Source organism: Ostrea edulis, chromosome 6 (genome assembly GCF_947568905.1).
Source record: "Ostrea edulis chromosome 6, xbOstEdul1.1, whole genome shotgun sequence".
NCBI lineage: Eukaryota > Metazoa > Mollusca > Bivalvia > Ostreida > Ostreidae > Ostrea > Ostrea edulis.
This window is the reverse complement of record NC_079169.1, coordinates 24,913,651-24,926,850: the sequence shown is the minus strand read 5'-3', so window position 1 is coordinate 24,926,850 and position 13,200 is coordinate 24,913,651. Positions and strand designations below refer to the sequence as shown.

The window sequence follows — 13,200 nt, the reverse complement described above, 5'->3', positions numbered from 1 at the left end:
ATACATTATGAAGACAAAGTCGACTGCTTCATGGTTATGTGATCTTTAAAGTTCATGCATGTGATAGTAGAACAATTTGAATGTAAGAATGAAGTGTCGAAAATTATTTTACAGGTGTCATTGAGATATCAGATGAGGTGCGAGAAGCAGTGCATTATGGGAAGCCGGTGGTTGCATTGGAGTCGACCATCATCACTCATGGAATGCCACACCCCCAAAATTTACAGTGAGCTATGTAGTTACAATAAAATGTTCCTACCTGCAGCGTAGTGATAAAAACCATAATCTATCATTGGAATAATCTGAGAAACAATAATCAAATATTAATCAATTATAATCGAAAGTCCATCGATATTCAGAAAACCTGTAAAATTGTGAAAAATCAAACTGATATAAAGGGATGACACATTTATTTTTGCAATCCTTGAAATATTAAAAGTAATGAAAACAATTTGCGCATATCTTGTTGGATCTGTGACAATTGTCCTCATTATTTCCTGATCATTTACCACCAGTGTGCTCCTTGTCTGTCAGTTCGCTACTTATGAATGGTATATAACTTGTGCATCAGAAATTCACTGATCCTAAGGAGTCTCAATTTCAATATCATTCGATGCGATGCAATTTCTTGAAGAGATTCAAGTATTATGTAACTTTTGGTAAATACTACATAATAATTATTGTTGAAATGGGTACTTGTTATTGCAGTACTATTGTACCACTGGCGAGATTGGTCATTGACTCAGTCTTGGATCACTGTCTTCCCTGCGCATTCAATATCTGTGACCTCTGTACCAGACATACTCTGTTTCAGCAATGTTTGCATTAAACAAGATTGAGACGTAGGTTCCTAAAACGAATGTCAGTCATCAGTGCATGTTGTCACTACAAATCATTGACAAGTAATTTGTCAACTGCCAGTGATCATTTTCTGTTACAACAGTGTACAATTTGTGATAAAAATGTTAAACAAATACTGTATACAGTATATATTTTTGTCCCTTTCACCCTTTTTGTCACTGGGCAAATTTAAATGTGGGCAAAACTGTTTTCTCTCACATCTCTCTTTTAACACAACTATCTCTGGGCACATTTAAAATGGGGCGGAACTGTCTGCAAGTGTAGAAAGGTGAAAATAACATGGGGCAAAAATAACCCCGTATACAGTAGTATGCAATATGAAAGTGTGTTCCTGGTCTCACCTCACCTCCTCCTCCTCACCTATCCTCTTCATGCCTACTGGCACATAAGGTCCCAGATTTCACCACTGGTAAATTTGTTAACTATCTACCTGTACTAGTGACATTTAGTTAGTGGACAAACTGGTAGACAAGGAATTTGATTTTTGTGAAAACTGGGTCAATATTGTTACTGTTTCTCACTAGTAAATAGAAGTAACATGTAAGAAAATGCTTCTTGAATCTAGTTGTGTTCCGTTTTAGCTCACCTGAGCTGAAAGCTCAAGTGAGCTTTTCTGATCGTCTGTTGTCTGTCATCTCTCTGTCCGCTTGTAAACTTTTTACATTTTCAACTTCTTCTCCAGAACCACTGGGCCAATTTCAACCAAACTTTGCAAAAAGCATCCTTAGGTGAAGGATGGGTTTCAACCCCTGGGACACCTCCCCCCTCCCTTCTGAATTCACACTGAAATCTACATTGATCATATTCAACAAAGGAGAATATTATACCCAGACATGTGTATGATGAATTTTATAGCAACTACAGATTATGCATTATGTAAATTAAAGTCAATTAAATTTGTAAATGAAGTAATCAGTGAAGATTCAGACAGGCTGGACTCTCACAGTGGAGGGTGTGTGTGTGGCCCACTGTGACACCTATACATGATTACATCACTCACTTACCCTATATGTACCCACACTTGAGTCATTAAATTTTGTGACCTACATAAAGTCAAAGTAGGTCAATGGTAAACATTGATGACCAATTGTTGCTGATTGCTAACTTTTGATTTTGGTAATCAAACATCACTTTGGGTGCTGATGGTGTAACCTGGAACAAGCCGGGTATCAGGCATCGTGACTTTGCGATTATCCTCAGACGCCATTGGTTTGAATGCTTTAGCTTCTGGACTAAATTTGTTAATAACCAAATGTTTTTTGCTGTTATTTATTTCTCTAATAGGTGCAAATCAGTTATGTACCTGGAAAATTTAGCCTGAAGCCAAAGTGTCTAGATTAATGAGTCTTCACTGTAAACAGTTTTGCAAATTAAGGAAGAATTACACATGGTTACAATCATTCAAACAGAAGTATGGCATCGTGGCAAAAGTAAGGAGATCGATGTGGATTAAAGCTTTCAACTGGCAAAAAGTAAAATGTGCATTTGAGTCCCACTCAAATAGCAATTTTTCACTACATTAGGCAAACATTTAAATTTCAGAAACCTCAGCATTTATTGCACATACAATGAATCTTGAAGTTTTCATTCACAAGAAGTTTTGATCGATGTGTTAATATACATGTATATTCTTACTGACTCGAAGGACTTTGACTTTGTCTTTTGTAAGATCAAGTATATATCTTTTCAAAAAAGAATTTGAAATCACAATTTGTTTGTGTACAAAATTGTGAATCAATTTTTCATGTGGCCTGTTCACATACAGAGCAAATATCTTATATAAACACAGCTGGACATAAATTATATCATAAATCTAGTATAAGAAAAAGGAAGAAATTAATGGAAATCACTATAAAAGATAATCAGATAAAACTGATAATCCGATTTAATAACATTTGTAAAATACCATAGAATTAAGTTGAACAGTTTTGTGATCTTTGTATTTTATATTTTCAGGACTGCATTGTTTGTGGAGAGAATTGTACGAGAGAATGGGGCTGTTCCAGCTACCATCGGGATTCTGAAGGGCAAGGTCAGAGTGGGTAAATACACAAACAGGTTTCATCGCTTCAGTTTACATTGCTTGGTTGCTTCCGTTTCATGAAGCCAGGTTGTTGTTTATCCTGCCACATGTCTGTCCTTCAAGCTTGGTGTTTGGATCATATCTGTGTGATGGGATTCCAGGTTTGGATTTCTCCAAAAAATCTGGAACTTAAGTTTTGAGGAGTCGAAATTGGAGTTAAATCTCAAACTTAAGTTTTGAGGAGTCGAAATTGGAGTTAAATCTCAAACTTAAGTCCAAGTTTGGACTTCAATTTTATTTTTGAGAACTCGAGGCCGGTGGGTGATCAAACCATAGATGTATATAATACGTAGTGACTCGACTGTTGCTTTGCCAAACTAAGTTATGAGTCTTTTAGATATGATCTTAGGACATAGGATACCTAAAAAAATTTTTTATCAAATTTTGTTAAACTATTTGTAAATTTTTATATTGCTAAAAACCCTTATTTACTGCAAAATTTTCCTATGAAACCAGTTTTGATTTTGCGTTATTCACAAAGTTTTACTAAAAAATTCAATGGAAAATTTACTTACTTAGTCCTCTTCGTGCTGGTCAGCACATAAGGCTGACACCAGAGACTTCGATGTTGGTCTGTCCTGTGCCCATTTCTGGACCTGTCCCCAACTCCAGTTGTTATCTTTCATTTCTTTCTCCACTGATCTTCTCCAGGTCTCTCTTGGTCTTCCTCTCTTTCTCTTGCCAGTTGGTGTCCATTTCAAAGCAACCCTTGGGATTGAAGTTGGGTGCATTCTGCATACATGTCCTATCTACAGCCATTTTCTCTTTCTGATCATCTGGGATAGAGGAGTGGTGTTTGTCCTTTTGTACAGTTCGTCATTTGAGATGGTGTTAGGCCAGAAGATGCACAATATTCTGCGACGACATCGGGTCTGAAATACATCCAGCTTGTTGGAAAAAGACTTGGTTACTTTCCAAGATTCAGCACCGTATAGTAGGACCCCAAGCACGTTGCTCTTGAAGATCTTAATTTTGGTGTTGGTGCTAAACTTTGTTGACCTCCAGATGTTCCGCAGAGCAGCATACGCTCCTGTGGCTTTAGAAATGCGAGCTTGTACATCTGCCTCTGAATCCCCATCAGTGGTGATCTTACTTCCTAGGTATGGGAAGTTGGTGACATCTTCGATGTTTGTGTCATTTAAAGAGATAGGTTCCTCTGATACGGTATTGACCTTCATGATCTTAGTTTTGGAGGTGTTTATATGAAGGCCAATTGTTTCAGCTGTTTTTGCGAGCTGGGTGGTTTTTTCTTGCATGTCTTGATGACGGTGAGATAACCGTGCAATATCATCCACAAAATCAAGGTCTTCAAGCATTTCTGTTATACCCCAACTAATCCCTGTTCATTTGCTTCTAGTTGTTTTTCGCATAATCCAGTCAATGCAGAAGGTAAAGAGAAGAGGAGAGAGCAGACATCCCTGTTTCACTCCTGTTGTCAATTTAAACTCCTCTGATAGGTTTGATTCACAGATAATTCTGGCATTAAAGTCAGTGTATAGCATCTTGATGATGGAGATGACTTTATCTGGGATTCCATAATGGCGGAGGATTCTTTCTAGGGCTAGGCGATTAACACTATCAAAAGCTTTGGTGAAGTTGATGAAATTGATGTATAATGGGGAGTTCCATTCATTGCTTTGTTCTAGAATTTGTCTGAGAGCAAATATCTGATCAGTGCACGACTTCCTTTTCCTAAAGCCTGCTTGTTCTTGACGCAGTAAGGGATCTGTTACTTCTGCAATTCTGTCCAGTATCACTCTGCTTAGAACCTTCATGGTAACGGAAAGCAACATTATTCCTCTATAGTTGTTACAATTTGAGAGGTCTCCTTTCTTTGGTAATTTAACTATAAGGCCGGTTTTCCAGAAGGATGGTGTTTCTCCTGATTCCCAGATCTTCTGTAGGATATTTGTCAAAATTGTAGGTGTCCAGTATTCGTCGGCCTTGAGAAGCTCTGCATGTATCTGATCAATGCCTGCAGCTTTTCCATTTTTAAGTTTAGCGATTGCCTTTTTTACCTCTTCTATACTGGGTGGATCAGTATTAATATCTAATGTGTCTGTGGCTGGTATTATTATTGCCTCGTTCTCTGAGTCTTTCATGATATTAAATACTTCTTCAAAATGCTCCTTCCAGCGTTTCAGTATGTCTTCTTCTTTTGATAGTACATTTCCCTGTTTGTCTTTAATTGGTAGCTCTGATGACTGAAATTTATCTGCTAATGTTTGTGTAATTTGATAGAGGGTCTGCATGTCTTGTTTAGAAGCTGCTTGTTCTGCCTCATAAGCTAGCTTTTCAGTGTATGCCTTTCTGTCAGCTCTTGCACTCCTCTTTACTTCCTTGTCAATAGCCCAATATTCTGCCTGGAGTTGGTCCTTTTGCCTCTTGGATTTTGTGGACAAGATTTTACTTTTCTTCTCTTTTCGTTCTACTATTTTCCATGTTTTATCTGAAATCCATTCTTCTTTTTTCTTTCTTTTGGGACCAAGTCTTTGTTGACCATTTTCTATTAATACTTGGTTAAAAGTTTCCATATTGATTTCATCAGGATGTTCCATGAGTGCTAAAAACCTGTTTTGGACTTTTAATTGAAAAAATCTCAGGGTTTTTGTATCTTTGAGTTTTTGGATGTTGATTAGAGGTGGTCTTTGATCTTTTTTTTTTTCAAAGATCAATGGAAAAACATTACACAAAAATTTACATATAGTTTTTACATATAGTTTTAGTGCCTTTTGGATATCAACTCCAGTATACAGACAAATAGTTCATTCTAGTGTAGTATTAAGCAGTAATTTGTCCCATGTTATTCTGGTTGACAGTTCAAACATTTATCGAAGGTTGACAGGTCAACAATTCAAATGTTTGTCAACAGTTGACAGTTCAAATATTTGTCAATGGTTGACAGATCTAAGACTAACATTTCCACATGCAATCCCAACATAAATTAACAATAAATTACATTTTGCATAGAAGTACCTTCACTTGTCAACAGTCGACCAGTGAACTTTTTCATCAGTTGTTGAGAACAGGATAAATGTCAACCATTAAGCTGACAATCATTACTGCTAAAAGTGTCATCTGTCAACCTCTCCATCATCGAGTGATACCATGAAAAGCGTCAACTGTCAACCTCTCCCTCATCAATGATACCATGAAAACTGACAACCGTCAACCTCTCCCTCATCAATGATACCATGAAAACTGACAACCGTCAACCTCTCCCTCATCGAGTGATACCATGAAAACTGACAACCGTCAACCTTTCCCTCATTGAGTGATACCATGAAAACTGTCAACCATCAACCTTTCCCTTATTGAACCAACGAGCAATAAAAAAGATATTTGTGCAATAATTTATAAAATAAAATTTGAGAAAGGAACTATTTGTCCATATACTACTGTTAATGTGCCATGTAAATCTTATGTGGCAAGATGAAATAGGACAGATTGAAAATGGTTAGAAATTCATTTTCTATTGATAAGAGCAAAAAGGATATAAACAAAGAATGGAATTTTACAGTTAACTTGCTGGTCATAGTTGTGTGCTATGTGAGTTATATTTTTCTTCAGGGTTGTCCAACACAGAGATGGAGCATTTAGCAGACCCTGCCACGATAGCCATCAAAACTTCACGGAGGGACTTTCCAGGGGTCATCAGTTCGGTATGTACAATGTATGTGACTTACTTTTATCGTTGCTTGATTTAACATGTGAAACTGTATTCGTAAGACTACTTTCCTGTGTGTAGCAATATGATGAAGTGCCAAGAACTATTTCTTCTTTATCAGTAGCTTCTTTACAGAAATTGAATGGTGGTACCACTGTAAGTGGCACAATGGTAGTGGCAAACATGGCCGGAATTCAGATATTCGTGACCGGTGGTATTGGAGGGGTTCACCATGGTGTGCAGGAGAGTAAGTATATAAAGAAAAGTAACGTTGTGTATCTGGCATGGTCAGTTTTAAAGTTTGACTTACAAGTACTTTGTCATTCATGTTTATAAACATGTGATACAGATGTGTGGAGGACTGACCTCTGACCAAGGAAAGGTGAGATTTTATGGGAGATTTGTAGATTTCTATCACAGAACATGTGTGTGATTTTGACATGAATTTCTAATGCTGTAAAATCTTGGGGTTTCATTTTCTCTATTTTTGGTCACCTGTCAGTTTAAATCCTTTGAAAAGTGAGATCCATCAAGGAAAATATAAGTTACGATAAAGAATAGCAGCTCTTCAACCACGAAATCAAATCCTTCCAAATGTGCTGATTTTTCTCAAAGTGTGAAAATCTTACCCCTTGAAAACATTTAACAGTATCTAGAAGGACAAAGAATGATGAGCCACTCATTTTCTCTCACTTTTGGGATATTTCTTTAAACACTATAATAATTCATATTTACATTTAACATCAAGTTTACTGCTATTTCCAATTCATTAAAGCTTACTGACCTTAAAACAGGTATCATTTAATGTTTTTACAAATTGCAGTTTTGCAGATGTCCAGACCAAAGCCTCTCTTGTGTTGCCTACATTCTTTTTCATGTAAATTTTAGCTGTGATAAATTGATAATGCCATTTTATGCCCCACCATGTACAAGATCAATGCATATAACATGTTGGGCCCAAATAAGACATAACATTATATATGAAAATACCCCAAATGAGAGACTGCTTATGGAGTATGTAATAATATGATGTTTTGCAAAATGTCTGAATAACAACTGTGCACATTAAATTGCTGCTGACATATTGTTAATCTCTAATTACTGATATAATGACTGTCAAATTAGACTAATCTTATTGACTGTGCACTTTCGTTTTTTCCCCAGATTTTTATAAAAAATTTCTGATTTATATACTTTAAACAGCAAATATTATATAATTGCTTCTACTGTGTACTAATAAAAACACAGATGTAATCCATTCTCCACTTCAATTTCACTCCAAAAGTATAGAGTCTCATACAGTGTCATACCGATCGTGAGTAAACAACAATGTAGAAAATTTGTTTAAATGTTTGAAAGTCGTTAAATTGGCATATATTGTTTTTTCTACTGAACTTCTGAATCGTTCTTTTTGATCATTTTTACTAGACATTTAGTATCATTTGATTACTTTTTTTGTGTCAGGTGTTTCCTGATTTTTTATACCGATTCAGGAGGGGGGATATAGTTTTTTGACCCGTCCGTCTGTCTGGCAAAAAACTTTAACCTTGGTCATATCTTTAACACCATAAGAGGTAGAGCTTCATATTTGGTATGTGTATTCCATGTGGCAAAATCTTTCCATTGACACCAAAATCTTTAACCTTGTCACCTTAACAGTGACTTTTGACCTACTTTTAGATAATTCGAATACAAGCCTTTCTTTCAAATTGTAAGAGGTATTCTTTTTTATATTAAGCAAGTGCATTTTTGTGAGAAGACCTTTACAACGATACCAGATTTGTTGAACTTGTGACCTTAACATTGACTATTGACCTAGTTTTTGAAAATTTAAAAAAAAAACTTTAGCGTTGGTCATATCTTTCTGAGATAGACCTTTCATATTTGGTATGTGTATTCCTTGAAGCAAGACCTATCCATTGGTACTGAAATCTTTAATCTGGTGACCTTTACAGTGACCTTTGACCTACTTTTAGAAAATTCTACTATAAGCCATATCTTTTAAACCACAAGTCATCAGTGTATTACAAACACATCTTTTTAGGTCACCTGAGTAAACTCAGATGACCTATTGCAATTGGTTGTATGTAGTCTTTTGTCGTGCGTTAACAATTGAACATTTTTCACTTCTTCTTGATACTGTAACTACCAGTCCAATTCTTTTCAAATTTGGTATGAAGCATCTATTTGACAAAGGGGACATAAATTGTAAATTTCAGGACTCCTGCACCCCTGGGGCCCTAGGGGCGGGGCATAAACTGCCCAAAATTGACCAGTTTTCAAAAATCTTCTCCTCAAGAACCACACACATGTAAGAAAAACTAAGTGCATAGTGATGTAGATCAGGAAGGCCTCTACCAAAATTGTAAATTTCATTATCCCTGGGGTAGGGGTTCTGACCTCAAGGTGGTGTCAAACTTTATATAATATGTGTACAACACTGAAATGACATATCCTTTAGTGCCATTGATACTAATTGAAATAAATAAATATGTAGAAAGAGCAGGTAGTCCTTTACTAAAATTGTAAATTTGATGATTCCAAGGGTAGGGGTTGTGGTATCAGGGTGGGGCCAAAATGGTCAGTTATTAAATGTGTGAACAATAGAAATTTTTAACTTCTTCTTGATAACTATCATTCCAATTCTTTTCAAATTTGGTATGAAGCATCTTTGGAATAAGGGGAAAACTAAATGCATAGTGATGTAGAGCAGGAAGGCCTCTACCAAAATTATAAATTTCATGATCCCCAGGGTAGGGGTTCTGACCTAAGGGTGGGACAAAACCTAGTATGTAGTGTTTATGTGTTAAACTTAGTATATAGTATCTATTTGTAAATTTGCTGATACTGTATAAAATCTAAATGCATACTTAGGAATAGCAGAAAAGGATGTACGAAAAATGGTAAGTTTCACAACCCAGGGTTTTGACTCTAGGACGGGTCCAAATTAGTCATATCTTTTAAAGTTAATACACCTATTATATTAGGTAAAGCTTCTCATCAGTGTATGCACTTTTGAGGGCAGTGAAGTTTTAAGAACACATCTTGTTTTATACTGTTGCTGAGCATTAGAATTTAGCTTAGATATTCAGAACAGGAAATTTTTTTCTAGATTTCATAGCCTTGGGAGTAGTGATACTTTTTCACTAGTACTCGGGTAACCAATAAGGCCTGTGGGCCTCTTGTTTATTATGCTGAGATTTTCTTGTGATGAAATTGTTCTAAAATCCTTGATTTTCATATCTTTTCTAAAGATTTTATGCACTTCTGTTTAAGTTGTCTTTTTAAAAGGCTGCACTTTACATTTGTATGATTCTCTCTGGTAAGGGACATTGCCTAATTTTAACTAGTTGGTAAGGAGAAGGAAGGTGAACAAGTATATTTACATTTCCAATGTTTTTGCCTTCGATATCTTTACAGATTGTAATGATAACCATCTCCTAATAAATGCACTGCAGTTGTGAACAATGCATGTATGAATCTTAATAAATATAGCACGTCTACTGAATGGCTGGGATTTTCAACAGAAATGAAAGTTGAATGTCAATATTCATTCGCTAACATGCTTCGATCATGATGTATGCCTGCGTGAAGCGCCGCAGTTCATACCCTCACATATTTTCAAAAATGAAATTTATCTTTTAAATATATGTGTGTATGTACAGATGAGAAATATTTACAGGAAGTCAGGTGCCTTCAGAATATGATCATAGCTAGTGCACAATATCTGTATTTTATAAGTAAATGACATGACAGTTTTAGACTTCAGTATATCAAGTAATTTTTGTGTTAGAAATATTTGACAGATTTTTTCCCAATAAATTTGTTTGAAAACTAAAATGACTGGAAATTTTAGTAATCTTATCCTTGGTGAAATTTCCTTATCTACCAAAGCAAAACATTTCAAAGGAATATGATGGGGCTTTTATGTTCTATATGGCTATAAATTTAGTTGATCAATGTTAACTTTGAGTGATGTTGTTATTATATATCATTGCTTGGTGTATGGATGTGTGTTTTATTGTGTCCAATTTTTATGCCCCCCTTTGAAAAAGAGGGGGCATATTGTTTTGCACCTGTCGGTCGGTCTGTAGACCATGTGTTGTCCGCTCAATATCTTGAGAACCATTCACTTGATGATAATGATATTTCATATGTGGGTTAGTTATGAGTAGAAGAGGATCCCTATTGTTTTTCAGGTCAAAAGGTCAAAGGTCAAGGGTCAATCTACTCAGGACATAGGAATATAATGTCCGCTCAATATCTTGAGAACCCTTTGCTTGAAAGACATCAAACTTGGCACACTGGTACATCCTAAGGAGTAGATGACCCCTATTGATTTTGAGGTCATATGGTCAAAGGTCAAGGGTCGAACTGGGCATTGGAATATACTGACCATTCAATATCTAGAGAACCCTTTGCTTGACAGACATCAAACTTGATACACTGGTACATCTTCAAGAGAAGATGACCCCTATTGATTTTGAGGTCACATGGTCAAAGGTCAAGGGTCAAACTTGACATGGGAATATACTGTCTGCTCAGTATCTTGAGAACCCTTTTCTTGACAGACATCAAACTTGGTACACTGATACGACTTCAGGAGAAGACGACCACTATTGATTTTGAGGTCACATGGTCAAAGGTCAAGGGTCACACTAAACAGGAATATACTGTCCGTTCAATATTTTGAGAACCCTTCGCTTGACAGACATCAGACTTGGTACACTGGTACATCTTCAGGAGAAAATTACCCCTATTTATTTTGAGGTCACATGTTTAAAGGTCAAGGGTCAAACTGGACATTGGAATATACTGTCCGTTCAATATCTTGAGAACCCTTTGCTTGACAGACATCAAACGTGGTATACTGGTACGTCTTTAGGAGAAGACGACCCCTATTGATTTTCAGATCACATGGTCAAAGGTCAAGGGTCAAACTGGACATTGGAATATACTGTCTGCTCCATATCTTGAGAACCCTTTTCTTGACAGACATCAAACTTGGTACACTGATACGACTTCAGGAGAAGACGACCACTATTGATTTTGAGGTCACATGGTCAAAGGTCAAGGGTCACACTAAACAGGAATATACTGTCCGTTCAATATTTTGAGAACCCTTCGCTTGACAGACATCAGACTTGGTACACTGGTACATCTTCAGGAGAAAATTACCCCTATTTATTTTGAGGTCACATGTTTAAAGGTCAAGGGTCAAACTGGACATTGGAATATACTGTCCGTTCAATATCTTGAGAACCCTTTGCTTGACAGACATCAAACGTGGTATACTGGTACGTCTTTAGGAGAAGACGACCCCTATTGATTTTCAGATCACATGGTCAAAGGTCAAGGGTCAAACTGGACATTGGAATATACTGTCTGCTACATATCTTGAGAACCCTTTGCTTGACAGACATTAAACTTGGTACACTGGTACATCTTCAGGAGAAGATGACACTTATTGATTTTGAGGTCGCGTGGTCAAAGGTCAAGGGTTAAACTGTACATAGGAATATACTGTCCGCTCAATATCTTCAGAACCCTTTGCTTGACAGACATCAAACTTGGTACACTGGTACATCTTCAGGAGAAGATGACTACTAATTATTTTAAGGCCACATGGTCAAAAGTCAAGGGTCAAATTGGACATAGGAATATACTGTCCGTTCAATATCTTGAGAACCCTTTGCTTGACAGACATCAAACTTGGTACACTGGTACATCTTCAGGAGTTGATGACCCCTATTGATTTTTAGGTCACATGGTCAATCCACTCTTGACATAGGAAGATATTGTCTGCTCATTATTTTGAATTGATGATACTACTCTCAATTAAATGATGTGTGTGTGTATAACCCTTTTCAATTTTGCACCATGGGGGGCATATGTGTTTTACAAACATCTCTTGTTTAAACTAGATCTCTCATTGTTGATCTGAAAACTAACATTTCCTTTTCCAGTCTGTTTCCATGCCGACATGAAAATGTCTCCTTTATTTTCGCATGGGTTTTAAATTAAAGTCTGAAGTTTTTTCTTAATACAACTTTGGTAGGAAGGCTATATGGCTTGAAATGAGTGTTAAATGAGTTACATGTACAGTATATCTGGCAAAAAAATCTTACTAAGTTTGGAAAACTTTTCAAAACAATATTTTATTCACTAAAAATGTAAAAGTATTTCCTCAAACTCATTTCTGAAAATTTTTCATAGATTTAGGCATTTTCAGTATAGGGTTTCTGAACATGTAAATTGTTGAGTGAACTTGGTGTACCTATGTGCCAGTGTCAGAAGTGTTCGGTATTTCTAGATTTTATTTTGAGACAGACTATTTCTATACCCTGTTGTGTTTGTTTTAGCTATGGACATCAGTGCTGACTTGACAGAATTAGGTAGAACACCAGTGACCGTGATATCATCTGGGGTCAAGTCCATCCTGGACATTGGGAAAACTCTGGAATATCTGGTACACATGAAATAGAATCTGTATGGTTTGAATTTGTGTTACAAGAGGAGCTTTGTCTTGTAGTTAATGTATTATGTGTTTAGTTGTAAGCTTGGGTGCTTTTTTAAATGTATGTTGATG

At 36.3% G+C, this 13,200-nt stretch overlaps 1 protein-coding gene across 3 annotated transcripts in view; it reads left to right on the top strand.

Annotated features, from left to right (window-relative positions):
* The window catches only part of LOC125645446 (uncharacterized), a 39,442-nt gene that overhangs the window by 5,031 nt on the left and 21,211 nt on the right, over window positions 1-13,200 (top strand). The window contains exons 3-7 of one of the 3 annotated variants that reach the window (XM_048870957.2): window positions 115-226; window positions 2,818-2,903; window positions 6,515-6,606; window positions 6,747-6,858; window positions 12,974-13,080. In XM_048870957.2, the coding sequence (XP_048726914.2) occupies window positions 115-226; window positions 2,818-2,903; window positions 6,515-6,606; window positions 6,747-6,858; window positions 12,974-13,080 (509 nt within the window). Of the gene's footprint in view, window positions 1-114; window positions 227-2,166; window positions 2,292-2,817; window positions 2,904-6,514; window positions 6,607-6,746; window positions 6,859-12,973; window positions 13,081-13,200 lie in introns of those variants that run through there. The other 2 variants (XM_048870958.1, XM_048870959.1) reach the window with 2 other exon arrangements.